A 24741-nucleotide genomic window follows, 5' to 3' on the forward strand; every position below is an offset into this window, starting at 1 on the left:
TCTGTTCACAAAAATAGTAGTGCGACTCAGCCCTAATTTTTGGACAACATAATTTGGCAATAAGCACAATATTTTGAAAACTTTTTGAAATTAATATTAAGATTAATATATTCGCTATTAACTTAGTTGTTTTTTTTTTGTTTCCACACTTAGGACCATATGCACTTCAGGTCTTAGGAAAGAAAAGTTCTCAAAATTCAGTTCTTCATAAAAATAGTAATGTCTGCTAAAAAAATGAAAAAAAAACTTTTTGATAAAATAAATATATATTTAAAAATCAAAATATACTGTAAAATATACTATAAAACTAAAAAGCTTTAACTTTACCAAAAAAATAAATTGTATGCCAAATAAATTTTTTTCTCTTATAATGTTAAAAGCTTTGCTTGTATATACTATAAATTGAGGCAAATTAATTATAACGCGCCCATTTTCATTTAACTAAATGAAATTGTTATAAATAAACGAAGTTCAAACACACGATTGGACAATTTTTCAAACCACCCTCTGCCCTCTCATCTAACCAAGGAAGTAGCAGACAAATGCTTAACACAGCGAATGTGGAATAATTGTGGAAGGGGAACATCACTGCGGTTGGAGTAAAATGGAAATTGGGATGGGCTAGAAAATATGTTGGCCTATGCAAATGAGGAAACAAATCATTGAAAAATTGTCGCCGACTCGCGAGCAATCGCAAAGCAAATAAACAAAACAAAAAAAATGTTAAAAAACGGAAGGAGCATCGCAACCCCCTTCCACTGTCTCCGAGTCCTTTTGTGGCCATTAGTCGCAACCACGAAAACGAAGTAGACAAAAGGAGGTGGGTGAAACAAAATGAAATGGAATGGGTATAGCGGCAGCCGTGGAGACGCAGCTGACGAATTGTGAAAAAATATACACATAAGCACACGCACACATGCATACATATGGGTGTATGTGTGTATATGTGTATATTTGCTGCTGCGTTCACACGCCATTCGTCGCATTTTTGTTGTTTTTTCTTTTAAGCAAACATTTAAATTAAAAAAAGTACATTTACATATGCAGGGTGCGTGTGTGTTTACTGTGGGTAGCTGAGATATTCAATTATGATATTATTCAATTCGAAGGGCGCGACAGCTTTTCAGATAAACGAGGCGAGTCAAAACGTTTTTTAAATATAAATAAGCAAAACCAGCTCAAGAGCACATAAAAAATATAGAAATTAAAATAAGAAACACTAAAAGTTTATCCTAAATAACTGAAAATATGTATTTTATATATTTTTCTGTAATTTGGCTCAGTTTTCATTTTCACTCACTTCAAATTGCTTAAAAATCTCACATATAATAAACAGCTCATTTACTCTGTCTCAAAAACACTCACTAACATACACTCACACATAAACCCACTCAAAACGTTGGATATGAAACGTGGTGAGTTTCAAGTGAGACAGCGCGCAACGCATTGGCAATGAAACGCTGCACAAAAAATCACTCATGCACAACACAGAAAAAAATGTTTGTAAATAGCCGACGAAATGTACAAAACACACCCCCTCCCAACACACTCACACAAACGGTCGCAACAACAACAACTACTACTAAACAGACCAACTGTCAACAGCCCGAAAAAACAAAATGACGAATTTATGAACTTGTTTGCGCTCGCTAAAGCGAGACAACACGAAGCGCACAACCAAACGCTCACTCGAATGCGCTCAGCAGCGCTAGCAGCCATCTCGCTTGCACGCATGTGCGGCAGTTCGCGCTCAGCTGAGTGTATGGGAATTTAGCGTTCGTATTGGAAAACTCAAAAGTGAGCATGAGTTATGTGAGGCAACGCGTCGCAGTCGCTGTCGCTGCATTGGAATGCGCTGCACACACATATGTGCATATTGCTGGCTCTTTTGCACGCGCAGAGGTGATTGCCGCTGCGCTGCTGCTGTTGGTGCTGCTGCCGCGCTGCTTGTCTGTCTGTCTCTTGCGGTTAACCGCTTTACGTTGCGTGCGAAGCTTACGTGAGCGCTTTCCCACAAAACTTTTTGGCGCTTTTGCGCGAGCTGCGTAAAATTGCGGCGCCTCAGTGCTGTCAGGTATTTTGCGCTAGCCGCGCATAGCCGGACAACTAAACAACAGCAGCGACAACTCAAACCATAACAACAACAACAACAGCAACAACTAGTGCCTTAGACGCAGCCTCTCACACGTTAGTTCGTTAAGTTGTTTGTCGTAACGCGTCACGTAAGCACGTTACGTGGTGTTGAAAACTTTTCGCCGTAAGAGATCGTCAGCTGTGTGCAGTGGCAGCGACACGAGGGGGGCTACAGCAGCAGCGCAAGGGAAGGGGCCGACTTCGGCTTGTTGCGAATGCGTTTACATGGCAAAAAGCAAATCGCAGTTGCCACAAATTCATTCAATGGTCAGCTGTGCGACTGTAAAGCGGTTTTCACGGCAAAGCGCAAAAACACGAAAAGCCTAAAAACCAAACGAAAAACAAAAATACAAAAATACAAAAAATTATAAAATAAAAATATTACAAAAATAAGAAACGCGCGCGGAAAATTCTAATAAAAAAGAAAACTTTCCACACCCAAAATGCTTCATGTGAAATGTGTTAATTAAGAATTTTGTACAAAGAAATTATTTGATTGTAAAATCGATTGAAATATTTATTAATAATATTAAGCATATAATAATATTATGCTGCTTAGCAATCAGCCGGCAAATGCCAAGCCGCAGCCGACGTCACCGTCGCCAACAGCGCCGCAGAGTTTTAAAGTCAAGTTGCAGCAACAAATTGCTGCAACTGCTGCTGCAGCAGCAGCAGCTGCCGCCGCGGCAACAATTGCCAATGGCAACAGCAGCAACAACAACAACAACAGCAGCAGCCATCATCATCATCATCTGAATAATCATCAGCATCATCAGCATAATATTTCCTTTGCCACGGATTTCTCAATTGCCGCGATTATGGCGAGAGGCGGAAATCCCGCCCCTTCCAACAGCCGCGAGCCATCGGAAAGGAGTCTGAGTGAGTAGCTAAAGTAATTGAGACTAACATGAATATTGTGAATCTATATAATTCTCTATATATATCGAGTCTCTAACTACCCTCAAGTGCGTCTGCTCTTCAGGAGGTTGAAGTGCCTAAAGTAGAATGATTTGAGCAGAGCGCAGAGTTCTTTGGAATGGGAGTGTTTGGGTGAAGTATATAGAAATGGTTTTAGAACTAGATCTATATCTGTATCTATAGATAATTGCCTACCAAAAGAGAGTAGAGTATATAGATGTAACAGTTTCTTAAAGGAATTGACTTGTGTCTTAACTAGAGAAACTTTAGCTTTCTATGTCTATAAAGATAGATAGAAATAGATATATGTATTCTTATGAAATACTTCTTTAAAATAATTGAGACTGTCTTTACTAGAGATATCTATATACATTTTAATGTATAGCTTATCTTTCTACATATTTTTCTGTATCTATATATTTCTGTATCTAGAAGTATCTTAAAAGTTTTATACTTTGAATGCATAAAAAGGCTTCTCTCATTGTCTGAAGAAATTTGATATATACATTTTAATATGACATTTTTAAATTTAATATATAAAAATATTAAAATTTCTTATTGAATAAGAAACTTAATTCTTTTATTTTCTTATTTGATTTCAAGCAGCAAATACAAAAGATTAAAGATTTAAGAATGTTATATTAAAAGCTTAGTACAAAAACCATTTTTGGGAATATTACAGAATTATGAATAAAAAAATCGAATTTTTATAAATTGAATCGAGTTATGCCTTCCTTAAGTTTAAGGAATTCTCATTATGATTCTATTTCTTTTTTTTTATCTATAGATCTATAGCCTACTCAGTCCATGTTGCCATAAACCATAGACTTAGATATATATAAATTAAATATTCGTTTGTTCTATAAAAATATTTCATAATTTTTATCTCAGGAATTTCCAAATATTTAAGCAATAATAATTTAATTTCTACAAAGAATCCAAATATTTTTCTTTATTCTTTTGATTCTCGCCTTTTTATGTTTTTAATCAGCTTTATAAATTATTTAGTTTTTATGAGCGTTTCAACAATTTCTGAGGTGTTAAAAAAGCTTTTGAAAAACTAATTTTTTGTGCGCATTTATGAGCTTCGAGGCTTATTTATAAAGTCATTTTTACGATAGGTTTTTTACTTCTTCAAGTCAGCAGCTGCATTAAAATTGATATTCAATGAATATTTATTAGCTCAAGCGAAGAAGAAGCGCTCGCAAAGATACTTTGTGCAGAATTTATAGATACTTGACTTAGAAATAAAACTCTATTTTAAAATTGAATACAAGTTGGCATGCGTCAAGAGCCGTTAGACTTCATCAAATTAATTCAGTTAATAAAATATTAATTCAAGCTCTATTTGCATGCAAATGTATATTAAAAGATTTGTTGAAAAGGCAAGAAATTGATTTTTGTCTGAGTTGAAATATTTTTAACCTTTTTTTTGGTATCAAAAAATTGTAGTTTAATAAATATTAATAGAAAATAGCAATTAAAACTAGCTAAAAATAAAGATTATGTCAGAATGATTTTTAGCAATTCTAGATATTCTAGATATTTTTTTATTAAATAGAAAATTACAACTCAATAACTAAATTGATTACGAAATTTCGCGAATTCTGATTTCAGAATTCCAAAATTGGTTTTCCATAATCTACAATATATAGAAACTTTTGTGTAACAAATCATTCCAACAACTTTTCAAAACGTTCTGTCCTTAGTCTAGTTATTGCTGCCATAGAGTGGTAATACAAATCATTAGCTTTGGTAGCTAAATTATTAGAATATCGAGTTTTGAGTTTCTGCACCACGAACAAACGATAAAGTTTTGCATGAAATCGTTATCAAAAACATGCTTCAAAGACTGTGCGATATATGGAAATCGAATTCACTTTACACAATGCAGGAAATGCTCTAAAATTGTCAACATTTTAGCTTCTTGTGTTTGAGTTTATGAACTGTAGATATGCTCTGTGCTTCCCCACTTTTATCTCATCTATGCAATCAGAATTTGCCACAGCAATATATATATAGATATATATATATATACAATCTGTTGACTGCAATTCCAGTTGTAGTTGGCTCTAAAACTGCAGATAGACTAACACAATCTCAGCAGGCTCTATAGCCTTGACTATGGATATTCACTAGAATATATAGCATTATAATAATTGCAGATTTATGTAGAAACATCTTTCTTTTCTGTACTAAATATTTAAATTACTCATTTAATTATTTCACTTTCAAGAAATATGTAAAAAAAAATTAAAATGATATACATATATATGTATATACTTTATTTTTATTATGTTTTACAAATTTGTTTTGAACATTTTAAATTTCTCGATAATTTCCTGTAATATATTTTTTTTTATTATTTTTTAAAATATATTTTTATGTATATTTAATTTAATATATATAATTTTTTTATGTGTTTTTACATATACTTTTTTTAATATATATAAATTTGTATTTTTTATTTTTCTTATACATATTTAAACATATTATTTAAATATGGTTTCTTTCATAAATATTTTTTAATGTCGCATCTAAATTATATTTAAATACTAATTTTGTATTTGTATGTGCTTAAGCTTTTTAATTGATTAACAAACATTCTGTATAATTACGAACAGTTATAAATATTATTTTAATTTTATATTTAGCAATATTTTTTTGATTTTTATGTTTGGCTCAATTTAGTTATTTTATTTATTTATTTTGAGTTGAAAAGTATTCGTTATATCAATAACATTACTAAGCGCAGGTATTATTAAAGTAATTAGTTTAAATAAATAATATTTAATGCTTAATTAACACGGAGTTGGCCAAGACTCGTGGCTCCATTAGCTGAGCTATTGACACCCACAGCTGCTGCTCGAAATGTTGCACAGTTGCCAGTGATATTGTTGTCTGTGTTTTTTGCTGTTGTTGTTGCTGTTGTTTATGCCACAAATTGCATATTGATGACAATGCAACGTTGATGACTTGATAATTGCGGCAAATGTGCGCGGCAATAAAATAATCAAAGCCTATTTGAATGCAAAGGGGGCGTGGCTAGGGTGCGCTGCATGTCATGACATGAGCACGCACACACATACACACATTTATCAATCTATATACGTGTCTATACATATATAGATATTTATCGATTTGTATGCATGCGCAAAACTATTTAGATGCCATAATTGGCAGCTGTTGAACCCCTTCGGCCAACCCTCGCCCAACAGCAGCAGCAGCAGCAACAACAACAACAACAACAACAACAACAACAAATTAACATATGAAATCGCCGAGTAAATAATTGAATTTGTGTGTGTTTGTCTCATATCTGTAAAAAAATCTCTATGTTGCATGCAACATGTTGTTGCCGCCTAGACAACTCTCTTTAAACATGCCCTCTCTCTCTCTCTCTGTCTCTGCCTCTGCTAGGTCCATTATCTGTGGAGCGCTATTCGACGCAGGATGCGGACGACGATGTTGACGTTGATGTGGTTGACTGCAGCGACAGCGAAACGCCAACGGCTGCGGCCGCAGCAGCGGCAGCGGCGGCGACGGCAGCAGCCGCAGCAGCAGCGGCGCAGCAGCATGCGCGTCATGCATTGCGTGTTGCACAACACCAACAGCAACAGCAGCAACAGCAGCAGCGACAACAGACACATGCAACAACCAACAAGCAGCGACAGCAACTGCAACACAACAACAACAATCACAGCAAATCGAGCAGCCATCGAGGGCGTGCCACATCCACACCAACGGCTGCAGCTGCCACCACTGCCACGCCCTCGCCGCCACCCGCCCGCGCAGCGCACAGCCCCAGCGAGGACGAACGCCTGTCCCCCGAGGAGCCTGCGCAGGTAACGAAACGCCACAAAGTTAGCATAAAAAACAGTAATACAAAAAACTAGATGCAACAACTAAACTTCCTCTCTCTCTCTCTGTCTCTCTCCCTCTCTGTCTGCCGCGCTAACAGCTGCCAACGCCCAAAATCTTGGGCACTTGCAATTGCGATGATCTCTTGCCCGTGCAATGCCATCTGGAAACTAAGGAGCTCTGGGATAAGTTCCACGAGCTCGGCACCGAAATGATCATCACCAAAACGGGCAGGTGAGTGAGAAGTTTTCTTTCTGATCTGAGCGAGAGTCAAGTCGAGGCACTTGACAGCTGCCTGAAGTGTCGAGCGTGGCCAAGTTAAGATGTGTTCCAGAGAAGTTGCTCTTCTGGCTAACTGGGCGTGAAATAAGTTAACTAAAAAAGGCGATAGATCAGCTGCAACAGCTTTGCTGATCTGAATCGAAGTGAAGAGGAAATTCTAAAGTATATTTTAACTGACAAGTGACAATTACATAGAAATAGTAGCGGGAGGAGCGAGAGGCAAATGCGGCGCATTTGTGTCTCTTCTTAAGTCAAAACGCTTTGTTAATAATTAAGAACTCTTTAACTATCTACAAGCCAATACCAACTTATTTATAAACTGCTGAATTTAATATTTAAACTCATGGTTTGATTGAGAGATGAAGAATAAATATTATTCTTTGAAATTATAAATACTCTAAATTTTTCCCTCTCTCTTTTCTTCACCATCTTTCTCTGGCTGTGTCTATCTCTATCTCTATGTCTCTCTTTCTCTCTCTCTCTCTCTCGCTCTTTGTCGCCATCTTTTCTGTCTATCTCTTTTTCTTTCTTTTCCTCTTCCACTCTCTCCTTTTCTCCCTCTCACTCTCCATCTCTCCATCTCTCCGTCTCTGTCTCGCTCTCTCTCTCTCTCTCTCTCTCTCTCTCTCTTTGTCTCTTTTGCTCTCACTCTCTGTTTCTCTCCATCTTTCCCTCTCTCTCTCTCTTCCCCTCTATCTGTCACTCTCTATCTCTTTCCTTCTACGCCTCTCTCAAACTCTTTTTCACTATCTCTTCTCAATTTTCCATTTTCCATTTTCCATTTGTCTCATACTTACTCTTTCACTCCCTTTGTCCACTTCGCGCATTTATTTCTTTTTCTTTCAATCTTCTTCTCGATATCTTCCTATCTCTCTCTCACTCTCTCACTTTCTTTTGCGCTCTTATTCTCATTCTGATTCTCCTTTTCTTTTTCTTTTTTTCTCATTATCAGTGTCTCGCTTCAGCTCCTGTCTATCTCTGGCTCATTTTATTTCCTTTTCTCATTAGCTCTTTGCATTACATTCGTAAACGTTTTACTGGTAGCTTTTGCCCTACAGCCCACATATGGCCCCAGCTACTTGTCTTTATGGCCAATTAAATGACTGCCTTTTAGCTAATTTCTCATTTGCCATCGCTCATAATTTGTGCTTTGCTGGCCAAGTTATCGCTTAGGCCACCAATTAGCTGCCTTTGGGGCACATGTCGCCCAGTGGCATAAAACGATTTCGGGCCTCATCAATCGACGCTAATCAGACACTCGAACTCGAAATCGAACTCGAACTCGAACTCGAACAACTCATCCTGAACGCGAAGTCAAACTTGAAAACTTGAACAATCAATAAGCTCCACAAACGCCTTTCACTCTGTCTGTCCAGGCGGTGGGGCGGGCTAACGGGGTAGGTGGCGAGGGGCGTGGCTGGCCGGTAGTACTCACATTTACATTCGCATTCATATTCGCCATTTACATTGACGCCCCGTTCAAGTTAACTGCAAAATATCAGCAGCTTTTTGGTTTGCTTCTCATTACGAATGCCGCCACCCAACAGTTCCCCTGATCGCCCCACGCCAACCGCTGTTGCTGCCCCTCAAATTGATTGACAAGGCATCGAAATAATGTGCCGTTGATTTTCGATTTTCGATTAGCAACAGGCCGGGCCGACGCCCCTCAAAGCCAAAAACAAAAAACATTCTGCAAAAGCAGAGGCAGCCAAACTGGCGGCTGTTTCTTGTCAGCTGTTTTGCAGCTTACACACACACACATATATATATATATATATATATAAATATATATATATGCATATATACATATATACATTCTCTTTCTCCCTCACTCACATTCTGCATTTGCTTAAACGACTTTTCATTCGCAACTCAACAAAGTCGACTTCAGCAAAAAAAATTATTGCTTGACGATTTTCGTGCGAATGTCGTGTAAAATGCGAAATGTGAAATGCCAAATGCGAATGCACAATAGCAGCACGCACAGTGCGCGACTATAGCATACCCTGTTCTAAATATTGACAGTTTATTCTAAAAGTTTTTAAGTGTAGTTTAGGCACATCTGTTGGGATTTGATTAAAAAATAGGCTGAAAGCTTGACTAACAAGTGAGTGACTACGATATATGTTTAATAATATTTTTAATAATATTTTTAATTTAATTTAATTTTTTTTAAATTTATATTAAATTTGTTTTTACTTGCGTAACTAGGTGTAAGGTCTAATCTATGACCAAAGCAAAAATACAAGGACTTTTTAGTACTTTTAGTTTAAGTACTTTTCGTATTTAACTAAAAGAAAATTGAATAAAAAATTGTTTTTTACTAAATATATAATAAAATGTATATTATATTAATAATCAGAAGGTGAAAAATAATTTAAAAATAGTTAAGATATGGTAAAGTTACATTTCTATCACAGGATAACAGATTATAAGAAACTATACTAAGTCCTAAGCCTCCAAATTATTTCGTATCCAAACTAACATTCATCAATTCATATTTCTGCATAGTGATGAACAATTAAATCAATTGTTGCCCAAACTGTATATACCCCTTAGCACTCTTATGCTTAACAGGGTATATCATGCATGAAACATAAATTTTAGCCAAGTTGCCTTTGCTGCTTTGAGTCTCAGTTTTCAGTGCTCAAAGCTCAGGCTGATGACATGCGAAATGCGCATTAGTCGCTAGCTGGTAGTTAGGAGCTGAATATGCTTTTCTCTTCCTCTTCTTCTGGCCCTTTGTATGTGTGTGTGTGTGTGTGTGTGTTGTGCTTGGCAACTTTTGTTTGTTTGGCTTTTGGCTTAGGGTTTTTGTTGTTGTTGTGCTGGGGTTAACCCCTTTCAATATGGGATACCTGTATACTTCCGCCTCCTGGCACGCCCCGCTGTGCGCATTTGCGACACATTAACAAATTTACTCCTTTCGCTGGCTTTCGATTCATACTGGCAGTCAGAGGTCCTGACAGCACCACAAAGTATAAATTGCAATGTAATAGCTGCCGATTGTCGCGCTAACAACACATTTGCATGTCCTTTGTCCTTACGAATCCCGTTTTGTTTTTTTTTTTTTTTGCCTTTTGTTTTTGTATTCATTTCGATTGCGACTCCGACTGGCTCTGTCGCCGCGCAGTGCGCCCTGTAATTAGTGCCAAGCACCTCCATGCCGCTTGTTTATTTACATTTGTGCGGGCCGGGCAGCGCCCCCAAAAGTATTACCCCGTTCTTAGCCATGATATAGATCTATGTCAGCACATCGTTTGGCTGCCAGCAGCAACGGCAGCAACTGCTGCTAGTTGCCATTTACAATTGCGGGCTCCGTTCTTTTGAGTGATATCTTTTAAATTGCTTAAATATATACCTAATGCAGTCGTCCTTTGCCATAACCAGCAGCTGTTTGCCTTTTTTTATTATATATATATATATTATATCTATATATGGAAATCGAAGTAGTTGAACTATATAAGCAGCTACGAAACATTGGCAGAATATATAATTTATATATAAATATATCGTCTTTAAACTAACTTAAGTATTAACTATCTTTAACCTAGTTCAACTAAATATTTACAATCAAACTTAGTTAAACAGGATCTTATCTTTCGAGCAAAGCTTTGCTTAACACATAAGATATATTTATATAAATAAATATTTAATAAATATAAATATAAATATAAATATAAATATAAATATAAATATAATATAAATATAAATATAAATATAAATATAAATATAAATATAAATATAAATATAAAGAGAAATGATAATAGTAATATAAATATAAATATAAATATAAATATAAATATAAATATAAATATAAATATAAATATAAATATAAATATAAATATAAATATAAATATAAATATAAATACAAATATAAATATAAATATAAATATAATTATAAATATAATAATATAGCCATAAAAGCTGGAGTCTGGAAATTTCACTAGTAATTGCATCTCATTACTGGCAATAGCAACTAGTCGAGGCAACTTCTAGTCGAGCAATGTCGCCTCGACCACTTTTCTCACTTGCTTATACTATATATATCATCTAAGAGTTGCTATTCTAGCTGCAACCAAAGTATCTTCTTCATTCTTCAAATATTCATTTTAAGTGCTTAACTCTTTGAACTAAAGTCTCAGCTAAACTATCTGACAGGGCAAAGCAAAAGTTGGCCAAAATATGCAAATGCGCCTGCGTAGAGCGCAGCAAACAAAGAGAAGAAGCTAAAGGAAACTCAGCATCGAGACATGAAGACGTAGTCGAAAATGATTTATGATTTATTGCGCACACAGAGCTAAAAGGATCAAGCCGAGCTGAGAGTTTTACCTGTTGACATGGCCTGACCGAGTTGCCTGCCTTTTGAGAGCTGTTGTTGCGGTCATTGAGATAAAATGTCACGTGGTTTTTGTAGATTTTGTCACGCACTGTCAGCGGTTAACAAAAACCAACAGCAATTGGCGGTTGCAATGAGAGAGAAACGCAAGCAGGCGGCCTAATTGTCCCAGCCAAGTCAGCGGGCGACAATTGAGACCTACAGATAGACAGAGAGAGAGAGGGGGAGAGGTAGAGGAAGAGAGCTAGCTCAGTTGGTAGTCAACTGCAAATGTTTGTCAATATTTTAGCGACAACTCTTCACGCTTGTTAGGTAATTGTTTCCACACAGAGTCGGTTCCGCACAGTTCTGATCGAGCGGACAGTAGCCCCTGCCAAGGTGCGTATCAATTGCAATTTTCATGCTTTGAAACAAAACTCTATAAACAAAACGCGACTCTTGCCTGACTTGATAGCGCTCGCATATTAATTCATTTCGACCAATTTTCGTACAACTTCATTAATATTTGATTGTACGCTGCGAGCAGCTGTACTGTGTGAGCGAACATTTATCATTCGGCCTAAAGGACAACAACAATGGAACAAGTTAAGACCCTGCAGAAAGGTGCAGGATCTGTGGGCATTCTTAAGAGGCAGTTAATAGCTGACCCCAAATAGCTAGGTACACTGAGAGAAATTAATATTGGATATCGATGGATATGATAAACACTAATAATTTTATAATGCATATTTGCATTTTATATAAATAGACAACATATATTTTTTTACAATATTATTTATATTAAAAACAAAAAGAAAAAAATAGTTTTAAAAAAAAAGATTATATTTATTTTTAGTATTTTAGTTTTCCGAAAGCATTAAATTTATTGATAGATATATGTCCATAAATATTTATTTTTTTTTAACATTTTTCTAGTCAGATTTGTGTATATTAAAAAAATATTTTAGCTTATATAAATTACAATACATATTTATTTTATGAGTTTCTTATAAAGCTTTTTAGATAAAAATGTTTAATTTCTTTTTATTTTTTATGATTGTACTTAGTTTTTGTTTAAATATAAATTTTATTTTAATTTTTATTTAATTTTCTGAATATTTTTATATTACCAATTTTTTAAGTATGAAATTTTCTTCGAATTTTTTTAAATTAAAAAATATTTCTCTTCATAATTTGGAATGCGAATTCTCTTAAAGCAAATTCTAAAGAATTTACCTAAACCAAATAATTTCATAAAAGCCAAAGATCTATTAGTTTTCTTCAAGTGTAGCCATGCCACCGTTTTTGTTCACAATTTTCAGAATTTTTCTGAGTGTTTTTAACTACCAAATTATGAATTAATTAAATAATAAAAGCGAAAGAGATGGACTGTGAGAGCGAGTGAGCTGCATGAGCTGCGCTTCATATATTTTTACAAGCGACGATAAGATCGTTCAGTTTTGCCTAGGTTAAGGCTGCAATTGAGGGTTGCTCGATGAAGAAAGGAAGGCAGCAAGAATTAGCATTTAGTTGCATTTATTAACTCAAAGCTGGCGGCTTAATTTGCTGGAACTAAGGTGTTGATAATGTATGCGTATAGCCCCCGGGGCGGAAGTGCGGATAAAATGCGCCACATACAAAACACTGAAGAGTCAACTAATTGGAACAGACTGAGACATGGGCAGCGAGAGAGCGAGAGAGAGAGAGTGTGTGAGGTTGTGGTCAAGCTAATTGAAAGTCTAGAGTGAAGTTGAGAGTATCGCTGGAGCAACCCTCTATGGCAAATGGTGTGTAAACTTCATAATTGTAACCTTTGGCACCTAACGCCAGCAAGTCCGACTGGGAAATGAGCGAAAGCCATTTCCCTAATTTTCCCATAAACAAATACATAAAATCCACACTTAGACGCAGCAAAATAATAATGCAGAGCAGAAAGCAAAGAGTCTCTCTCTCCCTCTCTCTCTCTCTCTGTGTGTGCCACGCCCACCCATAGCTTAGGGGAGGGCTGGGCAGGGCAGGGCCTGCAGGCAGCTCGCCGCTGAGTTTGGCTCATAAAAATGTATGTAAATGCTGGGAATATGATTTACGACATTTCCGCTGGCAGCGCGCAAAAGGCTGGCGGGCGGGCGGTGGTGGCGTTAGTGCTGGGCGTGGCAGTTAACTGGGCGTGTGGCCCCCGTTTGCGTTTGGCATTTTCACACATTTATGGACACATTAGCAAGCTATCAAAAGTGTTTGAAAGTTTTCTGAGCTGCTGCTGCTGCTGTTGATTTCTTGCTTCTTGAATAGATTTGCCAACGCGTCAGGCTCGAGTGCATCGCCTCAGCTGATGGCAGCCCAGCGATAAGCAATCCGCTACAATGGTGCTAATTGTGGCATGCAACATGCCGACTGACGGCTGACGACTAACGACTGTCGACTTGCAACTGCCAAAGCAATGACAGTTATTACCTTCACACACACGAGTGCGTTGGCAACTCTGCCACAACATGGCGGCTAACACGCACACATCCGCCTCCACAGCAGCCACGCCCACGCTCTATTAATATAACATGTCAAAACACTCGCCGCATGCAGTCGCCTCGGATTTATGTTTGACATTATAACTGAAATTATTATCAATTATATATATACAGATCTTTTCATTTATATATAGGCATGTTTAAATGGCACGATTTCCACTGGCATGCGACAGCTGATGAACGGGTTCGCCTGTGATTTATTGCATTCTCTAAAAAAATAGATATATATATATATATTTTTTTTCTGTCGAATGCTATAGCATTATCATGACAAAGCCTAGCCTACAAGTTTACATGTTCTGCTGGCCTAGGAACGTCGAGCGAGCAACTTGTTTATTGCTCTAACTTGAATAAGACTGCGCTGAAAATGTCTTTTGAATGGATTTCTAAAAGCTTCTAAGTGGCATAGATAATTTATGTGTTTTTTTTGTAAATTTATAAAAATCATTTCCAAATTTTAATTTGCAATTTATAAATTGGATAAAATGTATATAAGAATATTTATATATGTATAATAATAATATATGCATAAAATAAATATATATTTTTACTATTATTTTATATTTAAAACATTTCAGTTTCTGTTCTCGTAAATGTTTTAAATATAAAAAAAAATAAAAAAATATTTATATTTTATATATAAAATACAATTGAGCTATCTTTACATTCTATATATAATTATATATTTTTTAAAAAATATTTAGATAACTATATATCTAAACTGATACAAATAAAATATTAATTTTTATTTCAAATTGTATTTAGCACAACATTTTGTCATCTAACATTTCGTGCTCAGTCGCACTACTATTTTTGTGAACAATGCTGTAATATCTTTACTTAATTTTTGTAAATTTTGCAGTCTTGAGCTTATTTGTTTATATTCCCTGATCAATAACAACTAATAATAACTTAGAAATTAGTTATATGCTTCGATATTTTAGCAGCTGATTTCACTTTCATTTAATCAACTTCAAAACTATCAAACTTCATTCTCATATAGCAATGAACATCAAGGCTTTCGTCTCAGGCACTTCCTAGTCTACAATTCGAATCTAGGTCACTCAAATTGCTATTCTACAGTTGTATATATATATCTACACATATTCTTTATAGAATTTCTTTACTATTGTTTGAAATCCATTTCCAGCTCATATCATTTTCATATTTAGTCAAAAGTTCTATTTGCTGTGCTGTTAATTAGCTGGCTTATTATGACAAATGTTGCAACATTCATCTACAACTCAACTAAAAACACACTCACACACACTCTCGCACACCTTTATAGGCAGAAACGTAAAAGACAAATGACAAAAGAACTGGGCTGGGTCATTAGCGTCATTTACACTTTGGCTGACCGCGAGTTGAGTTGAGTTGAGTTGAGTTTTGTGTTTGTGGTTAGGCAGGGGGCAATTCTGATGGGGTCTGCTTCGTCGCGGAAATGTGTCAAAAACGTGCTAAAAGTCATAAAATTAAATATGCGTCTTATTTACATACACACAACCCCCAGAAATACGCCATCCCCAACCCTCGCGCCGCACAATGCCGGGCAATAAAATAAAGAAAGCTAAGGTTCTCCTATATTTTGCTGTTGTTGCCCTATCTTGCCTCTCTTTCTTTTATAGATTGAATTTCCTACTAATTTTTGGCCCGGTTTTTGGTCTACTTTCAGGCGCATGTTCCCCACGGTGCGTGTCTCGTTCTCGGGTCCGTTGCGACAAATCCAGCCGCCGGATCGCTATGCCGTGCTGCTGGACATAGTGCCGTTAGACTCGAGACGCTATCGCTATGCATATCACCGCAGCTCCTGGCTGGTGGCCGGCAAGGCGGATCCACCGCCTCCAGCACGCATTTATGCCCATCCCGATAGCCCCATCAGCCCGGAGGCATTGCGCAAACAGGTCGTCTCCTTCGAGAAGGTGAAGCTGACAAATAACGAAATGGATAAAAGCGGACAGGTGAGTTTCGCCAGCGTCTGTCTGTGTGTGTCTGTGTGTGTCTGTGTGTGTGTGCTGGGTCAAAGGTTGACTGCGGCGACAGCTGCGAGAGCGAACATTGACACAATACAAAGCGACGGCTAAAAAACAAATCGATGCGCCTTAAGGCTTTAACTTAGTGTATAGAAAGTGAACTACTATTATTTTGTAGAAGATAGTAAAGAGTTCGATTAGAAGGGTTATTCAGTATTTACTAAATTCTACATATGGGAAGAAGTCTTGTATAGAAGTCAGTCTCGAAATGTATTTTGCATAGCAGGAAGTTAAGGCTGCTAGGCATGAACATGGAGAGAGTACCTGTTCTAGAGGTAGATAAATACTTATCCATAGGGACAGATTAAATACTAACTTGGTAGTTGATTGATAGACTGACTGAGTGAGCATTGATTGTCTCACTAACCCGCAGACAGGTCACAGGCAAATTGCGTCAAAATAAAGGGAATAGCCGGAAGACTATGAGAATAAATACTTTCGAGAAGCTTTCTTGTGGATCAAAATTATATTACCAGACAGAATTTTCTTAAGAGTTTACCCTAAAGTAAAGCTACATGATAAACAATGATAACACAGAAAGATATTTCTTGTTTCCGGATTCATCCAAGACAAAGTTAACTACTTACTGAAAAAACTTTATTGAGGTGTCAATATCATTTGCTGTTCAAGCTATATTAATTATATCTATATATAACCTTAGCTTGCTATTTGATTTTTAAACAATTATTATTAAACAATGGTTAATTAAGGTCTTTTCAAGCAAACACAGTTTCAAATCCAAAGAAACATTCAACTGCCAAAGATCTGATATCTAAACTTTGTTTCTTTGTTAACTGCCACATGAGTCACACTGCAGTGGGCACTAAGATTCTGCCAGCGCATACAAGGCATGCGAAGCTGCGAAAATTCGCGCGAGATTCGCGGATATTATCAGACAGCATATCCTTAAGCATCCTGGCACAAAACATTTATGAATAATTTAGCTAGAAGACAAAAGTATATAAAAAGCCGCAGCGACTGGTCTGCCATGGCAGCGCGGAGTTGTCAGAAAGAGAACGACAGAGAGAGAGAGAGAGAGTGAGAAAGAGCGAGAGAGACAGAGAGAGGGTGTTTAACCTGTCGTACAGCCGGCATATGTAAATTCCAAAAAATGAATGAAAATTGTTGGCAATTTGGTGGCAAATGCAAAAGCCAAGAAACTTCCCCTCATGCATGGCTCACACATATACGCTTATGTATGTGTGTGTGTGTGTATGCATAAGAGCTCTCTGGCCCTATATCATGCCAGGCCATATAACACGGAAAGTGTGGACGCTCTGTTTACGAGCCAGCCACCGTTTTTATCGCCGCCATAAAGGATGCTGCCCCGGAAAAGCGTCAAAACAAACGCCGACTACTTTTTATTGTTGTAAATTTTTTATAAGACCAAAGAAAAACCTGCTTTTGTTGTTCGCCTGCAGGTCGTGCTGAACTCTATGCATCGATACCAGCCACGGATTCACTTGGTGCGGCTGAGCCATGGCCAGAGCATACCCGGCAATCCCAAGGAGCTGCAGGATATGGATCATAAAACCTTCGTGTTCCCGGAGACTGTATTCACGGCCGTGACGGCCTATCAGAATCAATTGATTACGAAATTGAAAATCGATTCGAATCCGTTCGCAAAAGGATTTCGCGATTCGTCGCGTCTGACTGATTTTGATAGGTGAGTTCTTTTTATTAATAAGTAGAACTACAGCGGGGTAGGGCGGGGCAGTCTCGAGTGCTTGTTGCCCAACTGAAATAGTTGACCCCGAGCACTTTTATGACGGCTTGTTTGCTGATTTACGAGCTCATTTACGATGAACCATCGAACAGTAGCTCAAACCTAAGCCGCTGATTAGCGAAAATGTGTGAAAGTCAGTGCCAAATCGAAGAAAATCTCATAGAGCTCAAGCAAAGAAAATCGGTTTCAATTAGTAACTGTTTAAAGTGGAGCAGTGGGAGTTCTTCAGAAGATTTGCCGACAGCTGAGAGTGGAATGACATAGTGGATGGCGAAAGTTTATAGAATGTATATATATACTTATACATATGTATATTTATATATGCATATAATACCTATAGAATAGATCAGTTGAACTTTTTTTGATGCAATTTTAAACTGTTTTTAGAGAAACTCTTCGAGTGAACGATTGCAGAAATTTGCCTTTCTTTTTCTTTTCTTTTGCATTATATTTTAATGTGCATTAAGAATGTATACATAGGGTATAGAATATATTTACATAGGGAATATATATACATAGAGTATAGAATATATAAGAAATTTCAACCCTACTTAGGCTAAACCTCAGATTCAATCAAGCGAATTCTGCCTTGCTCATCTGTTTGCTTATCCATATACCTAGCCTTAGCGAGCTCTTGTACTAAAAAGGCTAGAGAGTCGAGAGTTGGTAGAATTTTCTATATATATATATCTTTCGTACATAAAAAGTAAGGCAAATAAAGATATATATATATTTATATATAGATACAAAGGAAAATAGTTATCTTGATATTTTAGTATATCAAAATATACATCAATCTAATGCCCCATGATGTCAAACATCTTAAAGCTTATAGCAGCTAGAGTCAATAAATTTCACCAGTAAATTTTCATATAGTAACGCTTCAGCATTAAATTCCGGATATTTTCAAGTCGTTCATTAGCTTCTTCTAATATTAATTTCTTAATTCATTTAATTTATTTTCTGCAGCTAATTAACAAAGTTCAAGTTTTGCTTGCGCGTTTCCAACTCTTGTGTGCCTTGGCAACATGTTGCATGTTGCATGTTGCATGCACACAGGTTGCACAGGACAAGCAGCTAACATTCGATGCCTTGAGCAGGGGAAAGGGCAGCCAGCCCTTTCAGAAGTGTTTTTTCTCTTTCTTTTCGGACAGCAACTTCCAAAGTGTTGCAAGGCGGCGGCTACGTGTGCTATTAAGACAGCAAACGCAGGCAGCCAGCAGCCAGCAGCAGCATGGACAACAGCAGCAACACCAACAACAACAACAGCAACATTCAATGTTTTAGCCGGCTCGGCGGCGTCTTAAGTGGCGTAAATTACAGATCGGCGCATTTAACTTTGAAGCCGATTCGTACATGAAATGAAAACACGAAAATAATGAGTGAATGTTGTTGTTGCTGTTGTTGTTGTTGTTGTTGTTGCTGTTGCTGGCGTTGTTTAGTGTCGGCAATTGGCAGTTACTTTCAACGTAATTATGTTATTGCTGCCTTGGCGTTTGCCTCCGTGTTGCAACAAGTTTAGCTTCCCCTCTTCTCTCTCTCACTCACTCCAGTTCTCTCTCTCTTATTCATGTTTATTTTGTTGGCTTTGCTCTTTGCAGAGATCCCATGGATTCGTTCTTCTTCGATCAGCATATGCGCGCCGCACCGCTGCGCTTCTTTCCGGATCCGCTGATGGCGCAATTGACGCCCCAGGAGGCGGATGCCGCTTCGCTGGCGCTGCTGGAGAAGGCGCGCCAGCACTTGCAAATGTTTGGCCGTTCGCCGTATACGGAAATGTTGCTGCCGCATTTGTATCAGCGTGCCGCGCCGCCGGCACCGCCGCCGCCGCACCCGAGCGCCTCGCTGGGCGCCTTTCAGCTGGGCATGTGGCAGCAGCAGTGGCCGCAGCTAACGGCCGGCTTTTTGGCCAGTGCCAATCAGCAGGCGGCCTTTGCTGCAGCAGCGGCTGCAGCAGCTGGCGTCAGTCGCACACCCCCACCGCCGCCACCGGCAGCGGCTGTCAATGCACCACCAGCGCCTGCCACGCCTACATCATCGTGCGGCTCAGCATCGCCGGATTTGCGCATCAAGACGCAGCTCGGCCACTATCCGCAGCGCTTCAGTCCCTATCAAGTGCCGCAGCATGCGCAGCCAGGCAGCTCGCCGTCGCCCTCGCTGCGCGCCGACAGTCCCTAGAGGCGCCGCCGCCACTAATAACAATGAAAACTACACGAAATGTATGTGCAATGATCGAACATGTTTGTAAATAACCCAAAAAGCAAAAAAACAAAAACAAAAAACTGTAATCACTCAAAGCTGTGTAGCTCTAAACATGTTGCAGCAACATGTGGCAAACACTCAAATTTAGCAGCTCGTTTATGCCACGCAACTAAAACGTGTTTCGAAATTTATGCAAATTTCATTTAAAAATTTAGCAAATTTTGTTCAATTTGATTTATGCAGCAATATTCAATAAGAGCATAAAATAAAATATAAAACAATTTATAATAAATAATATAATATTATACAAGTAACAAACTTACATGAAATGCAGTAAGAGCCAACATATTGGATTTTGTGTCCTTCCACTGCCAACAATTTAAAGCATTCATTGAAAATTATGCTGGAATTTTGTAAAATATAATTTAATTAATGAAACTTTATTTATTGGTATTGTTAAATGGAAAAGAGAAGAGAAAAAGTAAAAATATGAATTTACCTAAACACTCAATACAATTTAACGCATTCAAAATATTAAAATGTAGGACCAAAAATGAATGAAAATAAAAATTAAAATTGTATTATAATATTACGCATGCAAAAAAAAATTCTAAAAATGTTTATAAAAAAATATTAAACGTCAATTAACTGCAAAAATTAAAAACCAAAAATTATTTTTGAACTTAAAACTATGTTTGCTAACCATTTTTTGGCTTTTTTTTTATCAAACTTTCGTTTTGTGCTTGTCCAAAAAATATTTTATATTTAAAAAACCAAAACAAAAAAAATCGTTGTAAATCTCAAGAAATCCTTAAGAAATTTAATTAAACCTTCAATAAAAATGTTAAGAAAATATAAAAATTGAAATACATACATTATAAAAAAATGTCTCAGCTGCTCTAATTTAAAAAAATTTTAATTTTAGTTGAAGTTTTTAGGAAATAAACCCAAATCAAAATGTTAATCAAAAATAATTAAATTTTTTTCAATTGAAATTTACCTAAATTTCGAAACACTTTAAGATTGCTGCGCATAAACTTGTTTTATAAATATATACATATACTATTTATATATATATATATACATACAAATAAATATGTATATGTGTATGTACTTAGAGTAGTTCTTAGATTTAGCCGTGTAACAGTATTAGTTAATTTAATTAGGCTTAGAACTAGTGCAAAACGAGTTTCGCTTGTGTTTAATTTAAATTATAAATAATTTTGTTGTTGTCTAATTGTTCCTAACTGCAAATTATTGTAAAATAAAAACTCCAATGCTTACGTACACTATTCGAAGCCCCCAATCCCTTCCCCCTTCCAGCAAAGGCTGCAAATCAAAAGGCGAAAAGAAAACACAAACTATTTAAATTATGTGCAAAAATAATAATAAACAATTTATAAACACAATAATTAAAAAAAAAAAAATAAAAAAAGTAAAAAAATGTTTTTCGTTTGCGAGTTCCACATCTATATCTAAGCAATTAATAAATGATCACAATGATGAGGTAGCTGATGATGATGATGACGATGTGAAGTCGGCAACAAAATGCAGCCGCACGTGATGCGCAGTCGCGCGTGGCAACGGAGGCAGCAGCAGAGGGGCTCAGGTTTTTGCCTCTGACATTTATGCCGCGCCAAATGGAATATAATTTATAGAATTTTGTGCTCTTTATGAAAGTCTAATTAATTACAAGTCCATGTTTTCTACTCCTATCATATCATTTCCACTTTTCAAGTCATTTGTGCAGCGAAGGGCATAGGCGGAGGGGCGGAGGAGGGGGGCGGAGGCAGTCAATATATATTGTTAAAGGGTTGCCAGCTAGCTAGGCATTGCATGCAGAGACAGAAAAATATACAGAAAAAAAGAGGAAGACGGAGAGAGTAGTTGCTGCAGTTGCAGTTGCACGCGACATGCGTCATCAATTTCTAATGATGTCTGTCTTCAACACGGACATTTGTTATTAATTGTTAATTGTTGTTGCTTTTGCGCGGACATTAGTTATTAATATTTTAATGCATTTTTTAACTCGTTGCTAAGGCAGATAAAGCGATTCAAACAGTGCAAGAAAAATGCAAGTGTGAAGTTTTCTAAATTGTTTATTTAATTTATTTATTATCATATAACAATTAGTTGGAAGCTTTTAACCTTCTTATTTCATAATACAGCGAAAATATATTCATAAAATTAGTTCAGTTTGCTTGCAATTTAAGAGCGTTAGGCAATTTCTAAACAACTTAAAAAAAAGTTGTTCACTTGTAAAATATACAAAGTTATTTTATTTATAATTATTGATAAATAATATAATATAAAAATTAATTTTTATAAATTTTCATCATTTTCTGTACAAATTAATAACTTTTTTAATTTGTAATAAAAAAATGATTAAATAAATAAATATGCAAATAAATTTTTTTGAAAAATTTGAAATTAGCACAATAAAGAAATAAATAAAATAAAATAAAATTTTGAAATCATAAATGCAAAACTATAACTATACCTATATGTTCAAAACTTAAAAATAAATACAAATATTTTTAAAACAAATTTGTAAACTGCAAAAACAATTAAATAATAATTAAATAAGAACAATATTAAAAAATAATTAAATAAAGAAATCTTTTAATTTAGAATTAAAAGATTTATATGTATGAATATATTAAAAAATAATTCTAATATATATTGTATAAATAATAAAAAACATACATAAATGCAGAATTAAAATAAAAAATAAATGAAAATAAGAAATATAAACAAATTAAAATTAAAATAATTAACAAAAAAAATCATATAATATAAAATATAAAAATATTAATCATGAACAAATAAAAAGAAATTAAATCAAAAGATAAAAGTAAAGCATTGATATCTGTTAGAAATGCTGCTTGAGAATCTCAACTTTTTGAACGATTTTTTTATTTTATAAACAATATTATTGTTATCGCTGGCTAATAATCAATAAACATGTTTGCAGACATTGTTAAAATGGCATAATTTCTGTTGTTGCCTTTTGGAAGTTCATAATTTTGCAATTGCTTCAATTTGTTAAACAATTAAACAATTACAAATTGTGACTGGGCCAATTGCTGGGCATATTTGAAACGCGTGCTGTCAATCATTTATAATTACAAGACAAGCATAAACGGTCGTAGACGGCCCTAGCATATGGCATATGAATTTTAATAACTTAATTTTTATGCCCATAGGCCACGAAGCAGGAAAACAGAGAGAAAAAACTGAGTAACCGAGGGAACATTTAAATGTGGCTTATATAATAGCGAGTGTATTTAGTTTGCCCTCAGTTTAGGCTGACCTAACCGATAGCTAACTAATAATTACACACTCGAAAGGCGCAATTATAAAATCATTTTTAACCAACAAACAAGCTGAAGTCTTGTGACTTGACTTTCCAAATATCTTAATTAGCCCTCGCAAGAGCCAGCAGAATCAAACTGTGAGAAAGTGTCACATTTCTATTAACTATTCATGGGCAGTGTGTAAATTGGACTCTTAACATTTAACTAATTATTAGTTTAAGACATTTTAATTGCCAGACGTTCTGATTGCTGTGCTCGTTAGGCCAATCAATTGCTATTGACTAAAATGTTAGTAGAACCTAATTATGTTATTAGAGTTCTGCAAAATGGGGAGTGATTTGAGAACATGGGCATAGGTGAATTGATAGTTGATACTTTGAAGGAGAAATATATATTCTCCATAAATTTAAAAAAAAAAAACTTTGTTGCAATACTTTTTGAACAGATCTCATAAATATAAGACTTATGTTCTATCAAATTAAACTTTATAATACTCATTTGGCAATGCTTTTCTAGTTTGTTGTTGTTATGTAGCGACTGAACTTTACAGTCTTTTTTCATTCATAAAAGACAACTTATATTAAATAAGTTAAAGCTATGTCTACAATTTGCAGCTAGTATTAAAGCTTGTTCAGGCCTATTCAAACATATTTGTAACAGAAAAATAAAATTCATTTTGTAGCAAGATTCGCTCAGATTTGGGGAGTTCACGTTGTCCTCGGCCACACCCACACCTGCAATTAGAGATAACTGTAGATTACCTGCAATTTTCTCACTCACTGCGACAAAGTCGTACACAAATTATCTCGCCACTAAAAATTTGCCTAATTTCCAACATAAATATGAAGTGGAACTTATCTGAAGCGACCGATCTATGTTCTACCCCAGCGTAACTCCGGGCCGTCGGCAACCTTTTCTAATGTTGTTGTTGCTGACTAATTTTTGTGTTGTATGCCTTAAGCCTAAGCCTGGACACGGGGCCAGCAGTAGGACGCACAAAAAATAACAACAAAACACCCTCAAAAAAAAAAAAAGAAGAGAAACATGGAAATTGGTAGCTAAACCCAGCCCAGGCGCTAACAAATTTATGTCTTCTTCAGGCTTAGACAACGCAAAAGGTGCCACTAAATTAGCTGAGCGGCAAGAAAAAAAAGTAAACATGATAGAGGCAAAGGCAAAGGTAAAGGTAAAGGCAAAGGTGAAGGCAAAGGTAAACGCCGCTCAGCTCATTACACACAATTTGCAGTTAGGTGCGAGCATATAAATTTCCTCTGGCTCGCTCGCCTGGTCAGAGAAGTATCCTTATCAAAATTATGCACACTTTTATCTAAATTATTATTCCGTATTCCTCTTTTTCTGTGTAGGTGTAGTTGAGGGTGGATCCCTTATAAATTGTATGATGTGACAGGGATTTCTCCTTTTTTCTTATATT

At 36.1% G+C, this 24741-nt stretch overlaps 1 protein-coding gene across 1 annotated transcript; it reads left to right on the top strand.

The window, feature by feature from the left end:
- Nucleotides 1-2546: 2546 nt before the first annotated feature.
- Nucleotides 2547-20055, top strand: LOC111599109 (T-box protein H15). Its single transcript, XM_023314662.2, has 6 exons — nucleotides 2547-3012; nucleotides 6472-6896; nucleotides 7013-7146; nucleotides 15707-15992; nucleotides 17486-17730; nucleotides 19392-20055. Exons 1-6 carry the CDS (start codon nucleotides 2682-2684, stop codon nucleotides 19966-19968), a joined length of 1998 nt encoding a protein of 665 aa, XP_023170430.2. The 5' UTR covers nucleotides 2547-2681; the 3' UTR covers nucleotides 19969-20055.
- The last annotated feature ends 4686 nt before the right edge of the window (nucleotides 20056-24741 follow it).

The sequence above is a fragment of the Drosophila hydei genome, unplaced genomic scaffold (genome assembly GCF_003285905.1).
Source record: "Drosophila hydei strain 15085-1641.00,03,60 unplaced genomic scaffold, DhydRS2 tig00008114-arrow-pilon, whole genome shotgun sequence".
NCBI classification, from domain to species: domain Eukaryota; kingdom Metazoa; phylum Arthropoda; class Insecta; order Diptera; family Drosophilidae; genus Drosophila; species Drosophila hydei.

Coding starts and splice junctions, on each gene's coding strand:
- LOC111599109 (XM_023314662.2), top strand. CDS start 2,682: ATGCTGCTTAGCAATCAGCCGGCAAATGCCAAGCCGCAGCCGACGTCA. Junction 6,897..7,012: donor CCCCCGAGGAGCCTGCGCAG/GTAACGAAACGC, acceptor CCGCGCTAACAG/CTGCCAACGCCCAAAATCTT. Junction 15,993..17,485: donor AAATGGATAAAAGCGGACAG/GTGAGTTTCGCC, acceptor GTTCGCCTGCAG/GTCGTGCTGAACTCTATGCA.